The 21,966-nt window shown below is 30.9% G+C and overlaps 2 protein-coding genes across 2 annotated transcripts; both read right to left on the minus strand.

Annotated features, from left to right (window-relative positions):
• Window positions 1-10: 10 nt before the first annotated feature.
• On the minus strand, window positions 11-2,523 carry LOC124924767 (glycerophosphocholine acyltransferase 1-like). Its single transcript, XM_047464760.1, has 7 exons — window positions 2,440-2,523; window positions 1,969-2,026; window positions 1,760-1,860; window positions 1,395-1,490; window positions 1,220-1,313; window positions 568-805; window positions 11-398 (listed from the first exon to the last, which is right to left on the minus strand). The coding sequence occupies exons 1-7, from the start codon at window positions 2,521-2,523 to the stop codon at window positions 11-13; spliced, it is 1,059 nt and encodes a 352-aa protein (XP_047320716.1).
• Window positions 2,524-18,400: 15,877 nt separating this feature from the next.
• LOC124927240 (PHD finger protein ALFIN-LIKE 5-like) lies at window positions 18,401-20,836 on the minus strand. The gene is made up of 5 exons (XM_047467626.1): window positions 20,517-20,836; window positions 20,373-20,405; window positions 19,924-20,152; window positions 19,355-19,490; window positions 18,401-18,892 (listed from the first exon to the last, which is right to left on the minus strand). Exons 1-5 carry the CDS (start codon window positions 20,614-20,616, stop codon window positions 18,635-18,637), a joined length of 756 nt encoding a protein of 251 aa, XP_047323582.1. The 5' UTR covers window positions 20,617-20,836; the 3' UTR covers window positions 18,401-18,634.
• Window positions 20,837-21,966: the final 1,130 nt, after the last annotated feature.

The following is a 21,966-nucleotide window of genomic DNA, read 5'->3' on the forward strand; positions in this document are numbered from 1 at the left end:
TATATACCTTTTATTCGGCATCTTTGCGTTTTTCTTGCGTTTGATCATCTATTATAGTGGTAGTAGTAGTAGTTTCGACGACTACCTGATTCTGTGATGGATCATCTCGAATATCCATTGGCTGCATTTGAGTTTTCTTCTTCTCTTTTAGAATAACCTGTTTGGGCATTACATCAATCAAGAAGCTTCCACCGTTCCATATGGATGCAGATACCTTCAGTATTTGGAATATGACATGCAATCTATATGACATGAATATGGGGACTGTAAGTGCCATTGTTGCCACTGTGAACATTGCTTGAAGCATGATGTACATTAGCATTCGGTTCTGATCCCCGAGCAAACCGCTTAACCTCCACCACATGTTGTTCGCTTTCTTTGCCTTCTTTGATAGTTCCCTGTTAACATTGATTATCAATAATAAAGACTAAAAAGGACGAGCTTAACACATCCCATTAAAAATAATCACGTTTGGAAACTGAAGTAAGTTAGAAGAGAGTGTTTTGAAATGGGCTTATATATTTGAAATTGAGGGTTAAGGTAAAAACATAAAAGGTAAGAATAGACCTGTAGGAAGTCATGACTTCGGGATCTCTTAAGAAACGTTGTCTGCGTAGGACATTTACTATGAGAAAGTAGAGAAGCTGCCACAAGCTGTAAGCAGCAAGTGGTACCAGAAATAGCCATGTCCACAAGTATGCTTGACCCTCTACATAAGGCCATGAAGCTCTTTGGGAAGTTTCCACTGACTGCATTGCTTCCAAGAATGATGGATTCCACCATCGATTTATAAAGAAAACCAACCCTGAAAACAATCGACAGATCAGATTCCTTTTAGCAAAAACCAGTTTTCAAGTTGATATGAACTTGGTTTCTTAGGGTTCCTTGTTCCTTTTTGTCATTTTTCTTTTCATTAATTCATGTCACACGATATCATGATTTGTACTATCTTGGTTTGCCCACTGTGGATAATGAAAAGGTTCTTGATTGGATTGTGAGATCTCTTTATTTTCTCGAAATTCTAACTAATTCTTTGAATTCTTTGATATGGATCACAGAATAAAATGTATGTAATGTTTCATATAGTGAAAGTAATACTAAAAGGGACATTAATTAATGAAGTGAAGCTTTGTAAATATCAACTGTGTTCAAATTAAATGAATTTTCTTCCTTCTCAGCATACTTTTAGTAAGACAAGATAAATAGATTTGTGACTCACCAGGTAAGAGATGTATAAGCACGCTTATGAGCTTATCAACAGAACTGAAGACTAAGCTACAACGCCAGACAATTAACGCCCATGCTAATGGCCCCTGCAGCCATGTTTAGTGCTATTAATGAAGTTTACAAGCATAGATACATACGGTTACAAAATGAATCAATAATCGGCTTACTTCAGCAAATGAGAAGCAAACCATAAAGAGCCTTTCATGCGTTGGGTAGAATAGAAGCATGACCAAGGATATAGTATTCGCATAGTAGCAAAAGTCCTGCATATTACAGTTCACAATACTCATTAACACAACCAAAGAATTGTATAGATCGATGTAATCTGGGAAAGGTAAAGGTGGATGATAATGTTTTTAAAAAAATGTTCATGCCAATTATACAAAACAAATTGAGGAAAACTCTCATGTGCTCTGTCTCAAATGGGAAAAACATCATAATCTTGCAAACAGTATGAATAAAAATAACTGCTAAAATAGGCATAAATGAACTAACTACATGTTAACTCATGAACCGAAACCTAACCACTTACCAAAAGATAGTAATGCCATTTCTTATAACGATAGTATATCCAACGAAGGGGAACAAACGTGATATATGTCACGCAATACACATAGAGAACATCTTGAGGCCCTGAGAGATGAAAATCAACAAAACAGATCAGCAAATAACTTGACAAAAAAGGTTAGATTCTATCAAATAGTTGCTGCATGCGGATCATTCAATTGAAATATAGCTTACTTGCACCCAAAATAAAGCAAAATGCTCCAAATCCAAGAACTCCACATAGATGAGTCACCTGAATACAATCATCATATAATTGCAGTGAGAATTCAAACTCAATACAATCTGCTTGATTGATTAGGAAACAACTTAAACTACAAATTTAAGCTACATCGTCTCGCAAACGACTAAACTACAAAATATAGTAAATCAATATTTCGCCGCTACAAAGAACACTTAGAAGTTAAAGCATTCATATATATACATACCTTGTCAATGATTGTTCATTCTCTTCGGCGCGTTTTAGCAATTTTAACAGCTTGTTTTGACAAGATCTCTTTCGATTTAACGGCTCGCTTGGATAACATCTCCTTGATTTTGACATCAAGAATCAAGTAAACTGCTCAATATATACAACGAAGAAAACCTATTCCGAAAGAGAAAAGCAAACATGCACAGTGCAGATAGAAGCCATTCATACATACATACCTTGGACCGATCTCTGAACCTCATCTTTACCTTGTCGAAGGACTCACCGTATACAACATCGCCGTCCTCATTTTCACTCGCCATTATTTTTACAGAACGAGAGAGAGAGAGGGGGAGGGAGGAAGGAAGGTAGAGAGAGATAGAGAGAAGGTGGCGGTGATCACGTTTTACGAGAGAGCCTATGACCGGCCATTTATGAAATTAACAACTGAATCTGTTAAGCCGATTAATATTTTTAATTTTTATTAGTGGAGGAGACTCTTAAATTAATTATTGCAAGGTGGCAGTTATTTTTCTTCTAGACTAAGACCACGTCATCCATCACTGTTTTAATCATTCTTTTTCTTTTTCTTTTAAAAATCAAAACCAATCGAGCACTCGAGCGACTTGTTTAATATTCGAGTAATTCAGATAATGCTGGTTCCATGACTTATTGAAAATTTTTTAGCCTCATAATATATATAATATATTTTTTTTATTTATTTAATATTAAAACTCAAAATTAAAATAATATTTTTTTTTCTCTCTTTCTCTTCAAAATTCATATGAAGGGAAATTTGATGAAATAACCCTGATAATAGGGATATTTTCAAATTTAGCATGTCTATGATAAATTTTGCAAAGGTAACCTTTTACCATGGTCAAAAGACACTTTTACCCTTAATTAAAAAAATGGGTTTAGTTATTTTCCTCGACCCTTTTTCCCTCTCTCTCCTCATTCCAGTTTCTCCCCCGACTATTTCTCTCATTACAGTTTCTCCCCCGACGATAAAAGCGAATCAACGAAACAAAGGAAGCCGATCGATCAACTCCCCGAGGTAACGCCGGAATGCCTTCAACATTTTAGGTGAGTTATGCCCGTTTTTCCGTCGTTTTCCTTGCATGCATGCTGAAACGGAAGAATGATTTAGGATTTAGGGTTTGATTTAAGATTTTAGATGGTGGTCGAATGATTTTAGGGGGTGAATGATTGGTTTAGGATTTAATATTCATCTGTCGAAGGTTTAAGTTTAGTGTTTATTGTTTAATCGTTTTGGGTTTAAAATGCATCTGTCGAAGGCTGTTGCAGGTTGTCGAAGGCTGTCGCAGGCGACTGTGCATCTGTCGCAGACGAATGTGCATCTGTCGTCTGCGACAGATGTACAGTCGCCTACGACAGATGCACATTCGTCTGCGACAGATGCACATTCGCCTGCGACATATGCACATTCGTCTGCGACAGATGCATATTCGTCTACGACAGATGCATATTCGCCTGCGACGATTGCGATATGTATCTCTCAATCTCCATTTTGTGTTTTGCTTACTGGTTTATGCATGTGCTATTTTGATGTCTATAATCCATGAATGAGCATCACATCACTAGCTTGTACGTATGAATGTTTTTGGGGCACACAGAATGGGCGTTGAGGATGGAGTGAGCCCGAATAAAATGGGTAATAATAACAATGTGTGTGGAGAGGTGAATGCACAAAGGGATGATCAGAAAGAAACTTCAGAAGATTTTCTGAACGTTGAGGAGACTGATAATGGGCAAAACGATTGACGTGATGAGGGGTGAGTTTGATTTAAATGCTAGGTAAAAGAGGAACAATTCTAAATTTGAATCCAAAGAATGAGATTTTGATTGATTGATATGTTTGTGAATTAGAAGAGTTTTATTTTCATCACTGAGTGGTGGTGGTTGTTGTTGCAGTTTTTTTTTGTCATAACCATTTCTATTGATATCAGATTACTAGAAATGATGTTTAATTGTTGATATATGTGTTGAGAAATTAAGTTTCATTTAAACCAATCAGACATGTCATGATATTGATAATTAATAATTTACTGTCCAATCTAATAATCATTAATCAAAATATTTATATTATTGATGTTTTGTACATTTTCAAATGAGTGTTATTTGAAAACAATCAATTAGAGTTGGGTACTAAGATTTAATCATTCTCATCATTATTTAAATTATCACCATGTATCATTTATTGTAAGACACTTAATTTGAATGTTCTAAACAATTGTAAAAATGTCTTTGTTTTTCTCACAAAGTCTTCGCCATCAAATGAACATCGCTCTTTTCATCGTTATACTGCATTGCATTGTCGAACACTAGCCTCATATCAGCAAAAATGTCACGGACATTCTTATAACCAGTTCCATCCTTGGCCTCCATTTGATTCTTTATAGTACTGAAGTACATAGGTCTGTCAATAACCTATACACACTTTTCAACATTAAAATCAATAGAAATGTAAACCAAGAAAGAAAAAAGTACCTTAACTCATAGTAGTCATCTAACCCAAGACCTTCAATATCAACATACTGCATAAAGGGACATGCTCACTTGTGCTGAGTTATCTGATAAGTAAATCACAATGTCAGAAAGCAAACTAACATTGTTTGTACAAACAACCAAGTAACCAAAAGATCGCAGGCGAAAAATGCATTTGTCGTAGACGAATGTGCATCTGTCGCAGACGAATGTGCATATGTCGCAGGCGACAGATGCATATTCGCCTGCGACAGATGCACAGTCGTCTACGATAGATGCACATTCGTCTACGACAGATGCACAGTCGCCTGCGACAGCCTACGACAGATGCAGTTTAAACCCAAAACTATTTAGTCAGCCATTAAACCTAAACCTAAACAATAAACCCTAAACTCATTCTTCCATTTCAGCATGCGTGGAAGGTAAACGAAAGAAAACGGGAAAAACTAACCTTCAATGTTGGATAGTCGTTCGTTCTGCTTGGATTGTCGTCGTCGGGGAGGGGGAAGAGGCGGATAGTCGTCGGGGCTCAGACAGTCGTCAGGGGTCGGGGGAGAGGTGGGGTTTTGTGGCTTGAATCGTCGTCGGGGAGAGGTGGGTCGTGGGCTTGGATCGGTCGTCGTCGGAGAGGGGAGGAGGCGGTTTGGAAATATGAAAAAAGGAGAGAGAGGGAAAACTGAAGGGTAGAGAGGGAAAACCGAAGGGGAGAAAGGGGAGAGAAAGGAACCAAGAAAACTGTTTTTTTTTTTATTTTGAGGGCAAAAAGGTCGGTCTTTTTATAGGCAAAATGTTAAATTTGAAAAAATTATTTGACATTTGCTAAATTTGGAAATAACCCTCTCGTCAAATTTCCCCATATAAAGGCCCACCATCTCTCAAATAAAACCCTAATTTTTAACGGATGTGACTCTTCATCTAACCTAGGTAGAAATATCTAAGCTCAATCTCTCTAATTTGGAAAACACTTTTAATCATTTTATTTTATTTAGTACATAATAATATTATTATATTATTCTTATATATTTTACTTTTATTAAATGTTTTAAAAATATGATTTCGCACTTTTATTTTGTCAATGAGAATATTTCATTTTAGTGTTAAATAGTAAACAATCTAATTTCATAGATTAAAATTGTGTTTTTCTAACTAATGAATAAATTATAAGATGATTTGATTTAGTTGTTCATGTTAAACAAACCCGACTATAAAAAAAATACCTACCAGTTTTATGTTTATTATAAGTTTGAGATTAATGTTAATCCATTAATAAATAATTGAAATAATTGTAAATTCCAAATTTAATTAAGGACTTAAATGTACTTTATACATGTTTTTTTCAGGATAAAACTGGACCGGGGCCAAATGAAACCTAAGTTGATTTTAACCTACAACATTTTCTAGCCGCCGCCTTCTTTTCTTCTCACCTCTCGTTTCTCAAACTCTATCGGGTGAGTTGTGATTATCAATGATAGATAGAGTTCTGATTAGACGATGAAGATAAAGGGTGAAAATCTATTCCTTGAAAAGAGTTTTGGATACGGAAGAGAAATTCATTTTTTCTCGAGGAGAGTGATACGAAAACACAAATACAATGTAAGTGTATCAGTAAACGTCCATGATGGTTTATATAGGTTGGTGGATTCGATTCCTGGCGTGGAGATAAGGGATTTGATCCTTTACGGGATGGATCTGTTGGCGGTGGAATATCAGGGGAATCATTCCGGTGCAGGAACCAAATCAAGAACAGAGGGACCTCTTGGAGGGCGTGAAGAGGACGAAGATGCTTTTTGTATCTCGACGATTTCGATCTGTTCTCTGAAGAAGATGAGCCGGTTCAGATGAATTGATGTAACAAGGATTCCTTGCATGCTTCCAGCATGAAATGAGGGTTTTCAGCGAGTGTGATTGAGGATGTTGCTCAATTTCCCATATAGAAATAGGGTTTGTTTCCCTTTCTAGGATGGATTTGTTGATAGTGGGATTGGTAATTTTTTTATTTGGTAATGTTAATGAACGGAAATGTTATGATCGTGTAACTTAATTACTTTGAAATTATTGAGACTTAAAACTTGTTGATGAAATGAAATTTATGTTTTTTATGTTGAGTTGAAATGTGTTTAATTAATAAGTTGTTAATGATTTGAATGGAGGTTAAATGTATGATTTAATTAACATTAATCTATTCTTTCAAGTTCAATGATGTTTTAATTCATAGTTTAACCGGACGGTTCGACCACGAACTAGTTAGATGAATGATTTGGTTTCTAACTTCAATACAGTTACCTACAATTCGGGTCTAACCGGACGGTTCGATTGAAAATTAATCTGATTTTTCGGTTCGAAAATTTATCCGAATGTTCCCAAACAGTCGACCATTCTCCCCGATGAGTTTGACCTTTTGTAGCGCCGGTCCGAATGATTCGGAATAGGCGGTCATCCTCCCTGAAGGGTGTGACCGTTTGCAGTTCCAGACTGTCTTGTTGGAATGAATTAGGGAGCGGTCATCCTCCCTGAAAGGGTGTGACCGTTTGCAGTTCCAGACTGTCTTGTTGGAATGAATTAGGGCTTGTTCGGTCCAGGTTATTTAAATAACCTGGAAAGAGAGAAAAATGATTATTGGTAATGATTGGTGATAATTTTGAGGAAATGATAATGTTTTTTTGGTAAAAAGACTTAAAGGATATTGATGTATATAAATAAAATAAATAATTATAATTTAAAATAAAGGGTATTTTAGTATTTTGGTTAATGAAAGGACGAGGGAGGAAGTGAATTGACAATTGATTTGGTTAGGTTATTTTGAAAACCCAAATACGAACAAGGCCTTAGTGTAGTAACGAGAGAAAATAAGTGAAATATATAAATAAGAAAAATATTAAAGATAAAAAAGTAAAAAATTATTAATAAAAAATAATAATAATAATAATAATAGTTGTAAATCTGTAAATATGCCGTAGGGAAGAAAATGTTGGACCATTCTCTCGATGAGTTTGACCTTTTTGCAGCGCCGATCTGAAGATTCGGAATAGGCGGTCATCCTCCTTGAAGAGTGTGACTGTTTGCCATTCCAAACTATTTTGTTGGATTGAATTAGTGTAAATAATAAGAGAAAATAAGTGAAATATATAAATAAGAAAAATATTAAAGATAAAAAGTATTAATAAATAATAATAATAATAATAATTGTTGTAAATCTGTAAATATGCCATACGGAGAAAATGTATTAATTCTATTGTAAATTGTCATCAAAGTTGTAATGTTGATATATTTTTTTTTATTCATGGTTTTTTTCATACAATTAATTACTTAATACATTTTTTAAAAAATCCGACTTTTCAAACAGGAAATTTACCCAAAATTTGGGGTTGATAACCAGAACGTTTTCAAAACATTAAGTAATTGTCATTTAATTATAACAAGTTTTTCATAATTTGTGAATCAATTTCTGAAAATAATTTGTTGATTTCAATTGGTGAATCACTTTCAAATAGCATTGTTAGTTATTTTATAAATTTAATTGCATTAAATCAAACAATTTGGGCTAGAACAAGTGTTACATATTCTGGAATATTTGTCATTTCACTTTTATTTCATCATAACTTAATTTTTTTTATTTTTTAAATGTGAGTTAAAATGATTTAGTAAATCAACTTCTTTTGAAGAATTTTTAGTTTTATATTTATTCTTTGGAGGGATAAGAATCACAAATCCTCCAAATTTTAAAATGGTACAAATTAAGATTTTTTTTAATTAAATTTTTGTCCAATTTTTATTTAAAATGTTTGTGTTGAAATGTTTTCTAATTATTTATTCTATTGAAATCAAACTTCCTAAAACAAATAAGGTTGAAAGACCAAAATTTATTTGATGTATATCTTGTGTTTGATATTTTGATGAGGTAATAATTGATGGGTCTAATGTGCTTAATTTGTTGAAGATTAGTGGAATATATAAACTAATGTGATTTGTTAAATATTTCAGTAAATTTGTTGTCACATGGTTTGATATTTATGGGCAGCCTATGTAACTTTTTATTTTTATTTTTAATGTTTGTAGAGATGTGTAATAAATTAATATAAAATTTAATAAAGATAAATTTAGCTTACTTGGTTAGTTATTACTTATCAGTTTTTGTAAGTGCGGTCACACCTCCTCTCTTCTAGCTAGCTGAAATATTTCTAACCTTCTTGAAATTTTGGGTTCGAACTCGTCAGACAACAAGTTCTGCGTCTAATTAAATTATTAAATATGTTTGCGAGTTATATGTTTAACAAACTACACAAATATAATCATAATATTATTTGGAGCAGTAATCTACAATATCTGGAAAGAAAGAAATTCAAGAACTCACAGTGGAAGAAGTAGAACCGCTGAAGATATTTGGAGAGATATAACTTCAGATGGAAATGCACTCATTCAATCCTAGAGAGGAATCGAAAGGAATGAAGAGAATAGAAAGCTCTGCCAGATATGAGATATTTCGTTTGAGAATGTCACAAGTAGAATAAAAGTAAAAACGTAGTAGGCTCTAATTGATTATTGTTATTGTCTGTAATTCAATTATTGTTTCATTGTCAAATTTAGAAATTGTCTAGATCTGATCTTAAACTTTTGTATTTTTTTTTTCCTCTTTTGAGTTTTTTTAATGAAATGACACTAAGCTGTTTTTCCCCCCAAAAAATATTATTTAAAAATAAGAAATATAAATCCCATCATATAATTTAAAGATAATCATTCAATCACAAACACCTCATTTAAAAATTACAAATGAAATGTTTATCATAAATATTAAAAATTTGGCAATATGATGCATTAGTCAAATAGGGATTTCCCTATTCTACAAGATTCAAAATATGAAATAGGGAAGAGTTGAAGATAATGAAAAAATTGTTCCGTTAATATTATAATCCAAAAAATAGATACTCCAAAGTTTTTTGATAAAGAAATAATATGAAGAATGAAGAAAAGAGAAGAGATAGAGAAATTTGACTGTTTGAAAATGAAAAGAGAAGAGATAGATAGATTTGATGGTTTGAGAATGGAAAGAGAAGAGAAAGATGAGTTTAGTTATTCGGAATGGAAGGATGAGAAAACGAGAATGGAATGAGAAAAAAAAGAGATGAGTTTGATTGTATAAGAATGGAAGGAAGAAAGAAAGAGGATTTAAAAATAAAAATCATAGAAGGTATAAGAAAATTAATTTTTTTTATATATAGATATAATATTATATATATATATATATATTTATATATATATATGAAAATAGATATAATAGATATAGATGTAGAAATAGATATAATATATAATATATAACGAACAACAAATGTAAAGCTCGAGCTCGATTTTATAATCGAACTACTCGAACTCGACTCGAGCTCGGTCAAACCGAGTTCGAGTCGAGCTTTGACCGAGCTACTCACGAGCTACTCACAAGCAGTTTGATTCGTTTACACCCTAATCTAACATAATCTTCTTCGTCTTTTCTATCGTGTCTTCTACTCCTACATGCCTCTTCTTCAATTCTTTCATTCTTCCTTCATTTTCTCTTCATTATTCACCATTTCTTTCACCCACTCTTCACCATTTCTTTCACTCTTCATCTTTTCTTCATTCATTCTACATTATTTTTTTAGCCTCTTCAACCATTCTTCTTTAGTCTTTACAATTTCTTCCACTCTTCATCTATTCATTTTCTTCTTTTTTTCGTCTTCACACATCGATCTCATTCATTGAAAAGAGACTTACATGTAATTAAAATTTATTTTCACTTTTACAATAATTATTGTTTTTGCTTTTAGATAACTTTGATTTCTTTTTATTTTAAAGAAATCCAGCAACAAATAAAGGAAAAAAACTATTTTATTTGTTAACTATTGATAAGGTAAGTCTTGTTCATTCTTTTTTCATGTATTAAAATAAATTTATGCTTATATATCCGTTTTTTATGTATTAGCAGAAACTTATGTTTACATTATTCTAGGGTTGGATGAATATATAGAATATTCTAATTAATGATAAAAAAACTATGGATAAATTTTTTAAAATAAATTATATATAATAAAAGTATATTATATATAATATTTAAAGAGATAAAAAAAGGTTAATATATTATATATAATAAAAATAAATATTAACTATATAATAATTAGTTTATTATAGAAAGAAATAAAAATGATTAATATATTATTTATAATAAAAATATATTATATATAATATTGAAAGAGATAAAAAAAAGGACTAATAATATATTATATATAATAAAAATAAATATTATGAATATAATAATTAGTATATTGTAATATATAATATATTATAGATAAAATTAATTAATATATATAAGTTTCTCCTAATACATAAAAAATAATATATATATATATATATATATATATATATATATATATATATATATATATATATATATAAGCATAAGTTTATCTTAATACATGAAAAAAGAATGAATAAGACTTACCTTACTAATGAGTTAACTAATAAAATAGTTTTTTCCTTTCTTTATTTCTGTATTTCTTTAAAATAAAAAGAAATCAAAGTTATTTAAAAAAAAAACAATAGTTATTATAAAAGTGAAAATAAATTTTAATTACTTGTAAGTGTCTTTTGAATTAATGAGATCGATGTGAAGACTGAAAAAGAAGAAAATGAATAAATGAAGAGTGGAAGAAATTGTAAAGACAAAAGAAGAAGAGATGAAGAGCTAAAGAAATGGTGTAAAATGAATGAAGAAAAGATGAAGAGTGAAAGAAATAGTGAAGAGTGGGTGAAAGAAATGGTGAAGAATGAAGACAAAATGAATGAAGAATGAAAGAATTGAAGAAGAGGCACGTAGGAGGCACGTAGAATAGACGAAGAAGATTAGGTTAGATGAAGAGTCATGTAGATATGTAAGGGTGGAAAAAATTACCGTTATTATAAGTATATCAAAAATACTGTACCTTAATATTTCTAAAATATTAATTTTTTAAGGTATACCGAAAAAAGGTAAGGTTTGGTACCAATACCAAAATTATTGTTACGATAAAGGTATGAGATTTTTAAAATTTTGGTATATCGAGATATACCGAAATAGTATATATAAATTTAAATATATATAATACTTATAAGGAAATAATTAAATAGATTTGATATTAATTTAATTATAGAAATATAATTTTTGAATAATTTTTAAATATAATTATACTGAAATATTATTTAATATATGCAATCTCTACCTTACCGGTAAGGAGATTATTTTTTTTTAAGTTAATATGTTTTTTAGGTATCAAAAGTATAATACTGATATCGTATCAAAATTAATGTATACCGAAATCAATGTAAGGTAAATTTATGAATTTTTTGTATACCGAAATTAAGGTATACCGAAATCAAGTTAAGGTAAATGTATGAATTTTTTGTATACCAAAATTTTCGGTAAGGTATAAGGTATATCGTACCGATCCACCCTTTGAAATGTTAGGAATTAGAGTTTTATTTTAGGAATCGTGGGGCTTCATATAGACTTTGAAGAGAAAGAGAGGAAGAAAAAATATTATTTGAATTTTGAGTTTTAATATTAAATAAAAATATATATTATATATTATGAGGCTCGAAAATGCTTGAAAAGCCATCGAACAACCATTATTTGAGCTCGAGCTCGACTCGAATATTAAACAAGACGGCTCGAGCTCGGCTCGAACTCGGTCAAAGTCAAGCTCAAGTCGAGCTTTGACCGAGCGGCTCACGAGTGGCTTACGAGCAGCTTAACTCATTTGCAGCCCTAATCTAGATCAATTAATTCTTTTTATATTTTTTTTAACATTTATTTTTTATATTAATTATTTTTAAGATTAAATATTTCATATTATTGAATAGAACATGTCTGTTATACGTGTGCTATGATTGAAGAACATGAGTTAAAAAAGATTAATATATTGAATTTTTAAACTATTTATATAGTTTTGTACTTTGATTTTTAAATTTTATGTTTTAAAATTTTGATTAGTAATATTGATTTAACATTTGGAATTATCATGTTTTGGAATTTTGAATAGTTATGATTGTTTCATATTTAAATTTTGAAATATCATGTTTTAAATGTTTAATATGTATGAAAGTTTGATATTTTAATTTTGCAAATCATTTTAGTTCGAGCTCGAGTTCGAACTCGAGCTTAAGTTTGAAAATTTAATTTTTGTTCAAACTTTTCGAGTCGAGTCGAGCTTGTAGGTAAATAGTCGAGTTCGAGCTCAAATTTATAAACTTGTTCGATCTCGAGTTCAAGTCGAACTAATAAATACTAAATCGAGTCGAGCTCAAACTCAAGCTAGTTTGAGTTTGGCTCGACTCATTTAAAGCCTTATTTATGTATATAATATATATACTCTTATAATTGTTTGGTGCCGTAAAAAAAAATATAATCATTCCACTGATTTAAATTAATGACTTAACTTAGAATAATTTAATTTTTACTAAAAATGTCTTAAAGTCTTACACAATAAGATAGATGAATTTATTTATTTTTTAATGTAAGAAATGTTGTAATGAATGTTATTATAATGAGATAAGAAAATATTTTATTCTAATACTTACAAATTGTCAAATTATTTTTTATATTATTTTTTTTTGTCTCCACTTATTTATATATATATATATATATATATAATATATATATATATATATATATATATATAAATCAAGAATTAAAATTAAGGAATGGTATAAACTGTGTAGATTATTTAAATTTAAGCTAACTTTACTAGTGAAAAAGGGGTCAAAACCGAGAGTAAAAACTCTCGGTTTTGACCCTATAACTTTCGGTATAGACACTTTACCGAAGGTTTTAGTAACTCTCGCCATCCCTCGGTATTGACTCTCTCGTTAAAAACAATTGGGCATTTACCGAGAGATATCGTAGAGTTTTCGGTTTAGATACCCTAAAGTAAAACCGAGAGTTATATGAAAACTTTCGTTTTTTCTCTTTGTAGAAAAACCGAGGGTTTTACAAATAAGTTTCGGTTTTTCTCTTTGTGGAAAAACCGAGGGTTTTACAAATAACTTTCGGTTTTTCTCTTTGTGGAAAACCGAGAGTTTTGATTTAACTTTCGGTTTTCCTCTTCGGGTAAAAACCGAGAGTTTTCTAATAACTCTCGGTTTTCTCCATTTGAAGAAAACCGAAAGTTATTACAACACTCTCGGTTTTCTTCAAATTGAAAAAATGAGAGTTATATTAAAACTCTCGGTTTTTACACGAAGTGGAAAACCGAAAGTTTTCATATAACTCTCGGTTTTTCTCTTTTAGGTAAAAACCGAGAGTTTTCATATAACTCTCGGTTTTCTCTTTGCGTAAAAACCGAGAATTTTCTAATATCTCTCGGTTTTTCCATTTGAAGAAAAGCCGAGAGATTTCAATATTACTTTCGGTTTTTTCCCGTAAATTTTTAAAAACGTGCGGATTATTTTGCTCGCAACCAAAACCTGTTCAGCCAAACCAATATATCAATGATAAAAGAAATGCAACATACATTAAATGATCACATTAATTGATCATTATCATTACAAAATTCGAAACCAAACTAATAATCTGAACAATCTGTTATAAATTCAAACAACTAATGAAAACATGTTTTGAATCGAAACAACCTTAGCTTGTGGGGGGAGGAGGTGGTTGTTGCCTCATATACAATTCGATTCTCTCCATTCTTGCGTTCATCTCTAACTTCTCCCTCTCCATTCTTGTCACAATTTCTTCCTTCTCCGCTTCCATTTCTTCCATTCTGCGCCTTCTTTCTTCATCCCTCTTCTCCAGTTCCTCCAGCTTGAGCTTCATTATTTGATTCTCTTCTAACAATCGCTCATTGTTTCGCTGTGAACTATTTCCACTTCGACGATCCTCACGAAAGTGTGTGGGCCGGACGCCTGATCCCATTCCGAACACTACCCCGTGTTTTTGTTGTCCGAACACCCTCTCCATCAATTCAAAATCCGATATTCCCGGTTCATTACTAACAACCTCCTCCATCTCAACCTGCACAATTCAAATAAAATATCATTTCTATAATAAAAAACTAGGCATATTCAATTCACTTACAATTTTCTCTTGCACGTGTTCGTCCGGGACGGGTGTTGGGTTTTCTTTTGTCGGTTTTGGGGTAAGGGTCCTCTTGATTACTTCAATTACAGACGGTGCCCGTCCCATTTCAATCGCCTGTTGAAATAAATGATTTATATAATTAATAACAATCTTTAGATTAAGTTATTACAAATAATGTACTTACCAACTCGTCTTCAATTTGTGCAAACGGTCTACTTCCCGTTCGATGCGGGAATTTCAGATTTTTCCTGTTCTTCATATTTGTAGAACTGTGTCTCTGTATTTGAAATAAAAAATGAAGTTAGATTAATTAATATCAACTTTTATTTGAATTATGAAACCGTATGTTTCTGTGAAGAAATGGTTGCGACACACAAACTCCCAATCATCTCGATCGTGCCGCAAATGTTTCTGTGAAGAAATGGTTGCTTTAATTTCACTGAGCAATTGGCCTCTTTCCGCATCCCTCAATCGGATTTGTTCCATTTCCAGCGTCATCTGTCTCACCTCTTCCTCACGTGCCGCAATTTCTGATTGTGCTATCAGATTCTGGTAACACGGATGCAGTTTCTCCGGTGTACGCCGAAGTCTCTTCCATGAATCACCCATATCCTAAATGCATTTCAGATATATGTATATATATATATTAATCAAACAAAATAACGTAAACTAGCATAAATCTAGATAATATATATATATATATATATATATATATATATATATATAAACTTAAGAAATCTAAATCTCATAATAAACAAAACAAAAAAAACAAATGAAACAAACCTGAACGAGAGAAGAGAAGAGCCGGCGTGGAGGAGGCGGCTGCGGCGCGGGAGAGAGAGAAAGGAGATATGAGTGGAATGAAAAAGAGAAGGGTTAGAGTTTGTATTTATAGAGGTAGATGCCAAAGGTTTTCATATAACTTTCGGTTTTGATATTAGTCAAAACTGAAGGTTTATTAAAAACCCTTCGGAAATAACCATTACCAAATTTAGAATTTTTTTTAATAGAGCAAAACCGAAGGTTCTTTGTAAAACTTTCGGAAAAGAGAATTTCAAAAAAGGTAAAACCGAAGGTTCTTTGAATAACCTTCGCAATTAAAAATCCTTGGGATTTCAAAACCGAAGGTTTTTGTAAAAACCTTCGCAATTAACCCACATCCAACACTTAGAATTTTTTTTGGGAAGGTAAAAACCGAAAGTTCTACAAAGAACTTTCGGTAATAATTAGTAAACCCGAAGGTTTTACACCCCCCTCGGAATCTATTTTTACTACCGAAGGATTTGTTCCTCTCGGGAGTATTTAGGAGAGTTTTATAAAACCTTCGGAAAAAATCGTCGATAAAGGTCCTTTTTCTACTCTTGCTTGTAATAATGTTAATTTGAAGCATTTTATAGATACACTACAATTAAAACAAAAAAAAATATATATCATGCAAAATTACATCAACCTGAAAACTTGTCGCACTTAAATAAAATATATTAATGAGATAGTGGGTCATGACATATGGTAAATCCTTCTTTTATAAAATAAACTATTTGTATTTTACACCATTTATGATACCTCTACTGAATTATGTTGTTATTATTTGCCTAAAATTTTATCACATTTTATAATCTAGATATATGAATACATTTATATTTGTTATGCTGGTTAAAATTTCCACAAAAGAAAATTAAAAATAATATAAAGACTTTTGTGTATAAAATAATTTTTATATCAAATAAAGTAAAAAAAAATCTTTATACAAAATAAATTCAATAATCCCTTTAAAATCTAATTCAAGATCCAATACACTTGTATCAATTTTAAAAAATCAATATTAATTTTAACTTTCACTGTTGTTTTTATTTGAGAACATGATATTGTGAAACAAAATCTCAAAACAATTTGAAGAAAATTAGTTTAAATATTGAATAGGTAAAATTGTACATCTACAAATAAAATAAAAGTATTAAGATAAATTAAAAGAACGAAATAAATAAATAATCATAGTGCTTATGAGAAAACGATTCTATGGGTATCGGCAAAAGTAGCTCATTGACAACTACAATAAATACCTGCGAGGCGACCATTAAATAGGGGTCAAGTCCTCCAAGAAGATCCCGGGCTCAATCTGGTTTAGTATCAAGGTTCTTCTCTTTCTCTTTCTATATATATGGGTCCGTGCAGCATTTCCACGATATCGTTATGATCAATTAATGCACCCCACTTAATAGATAAGGTGCTTATCGGTCGCTACCACACAGGCAGTCATCTCACTTGTGCGAGCAAGGTTCACCTACTCGATTGACAAGCATAACTTTTATAGCTGATTTATCCGCCTGAAGTGCAAACCAGAAATGAATTAACAAATATGAAGCAAGACCTACTCCCTCCCATTTACCATTAAAAAATAACTGATATATTATATTAAATAATGATAGAGGGTAGAAATTTGGTGTTATTAATAGTGTCGAGAATGATGTTTCAGCATTTGAGTGGACTTGAAAAATAAAATGTATATTTCCTATTAGATTTCAAGTCCACTCAAATGCTGACACAGGACATTTCCAACCCCATCATTACACACAATTTCGCTCTCTATCATTATTCATTAGATTAATAATTATATTAGTAGAATAAATTGTTGATAAAAGCTAATGAATCCTTCAAAAGAATTTGAATGCACAATTTGAATCCCATTAATTGTAGTTAGGTGAGTGAAATGATAAGGGTAACTCTAATTTGGAAATTTATATATTTTTGTAATTTGAAGATGCATGCAAGTTGAATAGTAGCCATCTCAATTAAAAGCTCATATATAATCTCCTTTCCCATGGTTTGACAGAGCCTTACATAGTTTCTAATGAGCTATTAAATTCCTCATAAATAAATATTGAGAAATGACAGAATTTAATAATCTAACAAGTTTTTGTCTGTGGATTCCATTATGATTTATTTCTTTGGGTTTATCTGAAACCAATCAGAAACTGTAATGTTTATTACAAATACAAATGCAATTTCATCCAATGTAAACAAGCTAAAGCGATTCATATGATTTACCCTAATAGATTGATCTTAAACAAATAATGGCTCAACGAGATTTGAAGTTGACTCATTTTGATTAAATGAGGCTAAAAATTAGAATTAGACACGTAAACTTAAACTATCACAATTTTACTCTTTTGAAAAAATTATCCGAGACGAAATATTTTTAATCATATTTGTAAAAAAAATTCAATTATTTTAAAACATCACATTTTATAAGAGCAATCAAACTGTATTTGTTAATTTAAAATGCATATATATCAGGAAAAAAACTTAATTTAAAACATACGTGAAAAACAAATTAAACCACTATAACACATAAATATCATTTTATTTAAAAATGACAAATTAATTAAAAAAAAATGAAAGAAGCATTTTTTTTTTATATATTTACAAAACCTGGAATAATTATAATTGTAAAAGATACACAATTCAAAATTTGAGTCAAATCATAAGAACAATTCAAATTTGAGCCTGAAATAACAAATGGGCTAAAAAAATAACTTCACATAAAAGTTTATATGCAAATACAAGATTAAAAGAAAAATTGATTCAAAACAGTCAATTTCTTTAAAATATAGATAAAGTACTAATGCAATTTCATTCTAGTTAAAGGTGAGAGCCCAAATAACACATGGACTAGATAAAATTACTACTTTCTACAAACCAAGTATACTCTCAAACCAGAATCTATTTAATAATTTAAAAATAAAAATAAAAAAAGTACTAGATTTGCCAGACCAACAATTTAAAACCAGACAGAATTAACAGTTTAACTACTCCTCCTCTCCCAATATCTAAGTCTCAGATTTTCAGGGCCTAGTTCTCTTGTTGGTGCTGCATGAGGGGCATTTGTATTGCTTGATGTGCTCCGCCCTGGCTGGAGTAATCTTCACACACTTTCCATGAAACCACTTCTCGCAGACATCACAACAGATCCAGAATTCATCAGATGCATAGTTCTCACCACATGCCCCACATAAGGTATCCCCATGTTCTTCCTCATCCATACCCTCATCATCGTCTTCCACTTCATCCTCTTCTTCCTCCTTTGGTTTTGAAGGTTTGGTCTGCATTTGCAAGGTAACTTCAATTAAGGCCATGCAGTTCAAAGTTAAGGAAACCATGTTTGTCTTTGCTTTAAACATATTAAGAGAATGAAGACATGTTTTACAAAGGGTTGGATTTTGATTTGGTGTTTTATTTGCAGTTTCAGAAAATGTCAGTTCGGGTGCATTTGGCAATGTAAGAACTTAATCTCGACTGAGAATACTATTTTCATCTGGTTTGATGTGGGTTATTTGAGATTAACTTCAAATAATTCATTATCCAATGAACAATCTATCCATCAATCACATCATCTATTGTCTTTTTACCCAAATAACCTACATCAAACTAGATTATTTGGAAATAATCACTTGAATATTCAGATAACCCTAGATCAAACAAGGCCCTTAATCAATTGTGTATGAACAATGGCCAACCAACATGTAAACCAGCTTCTCAAAACTTGAAGATAAAATGTTTCTTACCACTCTCGAGTTGGATTTTGATTTGGTGCTGCTATGGTTGGACATTGCTGACTTGTCCTTCACTTGTTTCTTTGCAGTTCCAGTTACAACTTCAAAGATTGTTGGCAGCTCACTCATCATATTGAAGAGACGTTTCCTACAGCACCATTATATTTGACAAAAAAAAAGACTTGTTAAAATAGATGCATGAGTCATACATGCAATTCAATAAGTAATGATTCATGGCACACACAGCAAAAAGAGTTTGGCAAAATCACTGACAGGCTAATTCTCTTCATTGTAGTATATGAAGAGAAGCAACAGACTTGTATGAATTTAAGCAGTAAAAGTTTTTCTAATGCTTGAAAAACTATATACACTAGATAAATGAAACCAGATCCCATATGGCCATCTGGATTTATGGACAAAATGTCATCAAAGACCAATAATAGCATAAACCAACATAAACCTGTCTCAATAAGATAATTCGAGCATGGATCATCAGACCAACAGCTATCCCAAAAACTAGATGAACTATGAAATGGGAATCCAAAATACATAAATAAAAGAAGGGTGGATGGTAGAGAGACCTGTCATTGCTGTCAAAGCCAAATCTAGCACCAAAATAGAAGGCTACTGCCAATAACCAAGCATCACTATGGACTGAAACAAGAGACAACCAGTCTTTTTCTTGCATCCCATCTCTTGCAAAATTAATACCTAGAGCAGGCTCAGGAAGCTCAGGTGGCACCTCTTCAGCAGGTAAATTCACTTCCCATTGCTCAGTAGGAAATCCATATAGACAAAGGTTCTCTTTCTCTGTTATCAGTGTCAATCATCAAAAGAGACAGAAGTTAGAAATCAGACGCAATTAATCAAATACCATCAAACAAACTAATGCATTCAAAATTCCATCAAACAGACAGAGTTTAAACCCTACAATTTGAGATGTTCATTTAGATCACAAATACATGTACATAAATGCCAAGAAGATGAAGTAAAACTGCATAAAAAATAGATTAAAACCCTAACTACTGACCAGGATCGCACTGCTGAAAAAAATCTTCAACATCTGTCAAAAAACCAAAAACATCGAAATCAGGAGGTGGTGAATTAAAATGTATGAAAAAACTAATCTTTCAAAAAACCCTAAATCAGTAGAAGCAAAAAACAAAGATAATACCTGTAGTAAGGGCTTTAATCAAACCAGAACGTCGACCTTTAAAATCCTTGAAAACCTCTTCAACCGTACGAGGGTTATAGTGTTTAGCTCCTCCTTCCATGGCTGTAGTAGCATACAGGGAGCTCGAAAAACCCTTTTGCAGAAAGAGATAACGAAATCGAGAAAAGCTGATAAGAACTAAAGCAGAACCGCCGCCGCCGCTGCTATAGAGAGCAGAAAGAAGGAGAAGATGGAGATGTAACTTAGGTTTAGAAGAAGAAAATGAAGAGTGATTGAGGTTGCTGCTGCTGCGTGAATTTAAACATTAGAGAATCTGCAAAGAGAGAAGAAGAAAGAAATGATGAAGAATTGAACTAGTTATAGAATAGAATGGCGGACCTGAAATGACTTTCAGAATTCTATTTGCGGGAAAGCAAAGAGTCCGTGGTGGCAAAGCAGAGTTTCGTATGTTGTAATTTGTTGGTCAGAAAATCTAATCGGACGGATCATATTTATTCTTTTAACAATAGTGGGCCCTGAATCTGCGGGTCCACTTTAATTTTATAATGCTTCTCTTTAAAAAAAAATTCAGGAATTTTATTTAATTTTTATATATGAAAAAATAATATTAATTGTCTTAACTGTACTTTTTTTTTAATTTAATTATTATTTTTTTTATCTAAATAATAACTAAATATATATATATGCATAAATTATAAATAAGAAATAGGTGTAAAACATCAATCAAAAATATATATAATATTAAAATGATTAATATTTTGATTAGGATGTTTTTAATATTTGCTAGAGAGTTATTGTGTTGGTTTAGTTATTAAAATTTGATCATAAAATTATGTATAATTAATTATATTTTTTTTAATGATTTATATTATTATTATTATAGTTATTGGAATTTAATTACCAAATTAAGTAAAAATTAATTATATTATTATTATTATTTTAAAATAATATGAAATAAAAATTTTTAAAAATCAAATAAATTAAAATATTTTTAAGTAAAAATCAAAATTACAAAAATCTGAAAATTATAAAAAAAGAGATTAAAAAAACATTAAAAAAAAATAGTTACATCATCTCGTATATGTCATTTATCTTGTTTAAAATCAAGTAATGACTTTTTTTTTATTTTGAAAAAGTAAAAACATATTTTAAAAAAACTTATTTTTTCTCTTTTTATCTCTAAAGCTTCTTTATTTTCTTCTTTTATTTATTTATTTTTATTTTGTTTATTTAAAAATTAGATGTCAATTATTTTTAGTCCAACTTATTTGATTAAAAGAGAAAAAAGTTTATTTTTTATTTAATTTTTTTTAATTTGAAAAAGAAAAAAATAATAATGATTAATGATGATTTTGATAAAAATATATTTAAAATAAAAACTTAAAAAATATTAATATATAATAATAAAAAATAATTTAAAATAGAAATATTTTAGTATTTTATTAATTAA

Source organism: Impatiens glandulifera, chromosome 2, assembly GCF_907164915.1.
Source record: "Impatiens glandulifera chromosome 2, dImpGla2.1, whole genome shotgun sequence".
NCBI lineage: Eukaryota > Viridiplantae > Streptophyta > Magnoliopsida > Ericales > Balsaminaceae > Impatiens > Impatiens glandulifera.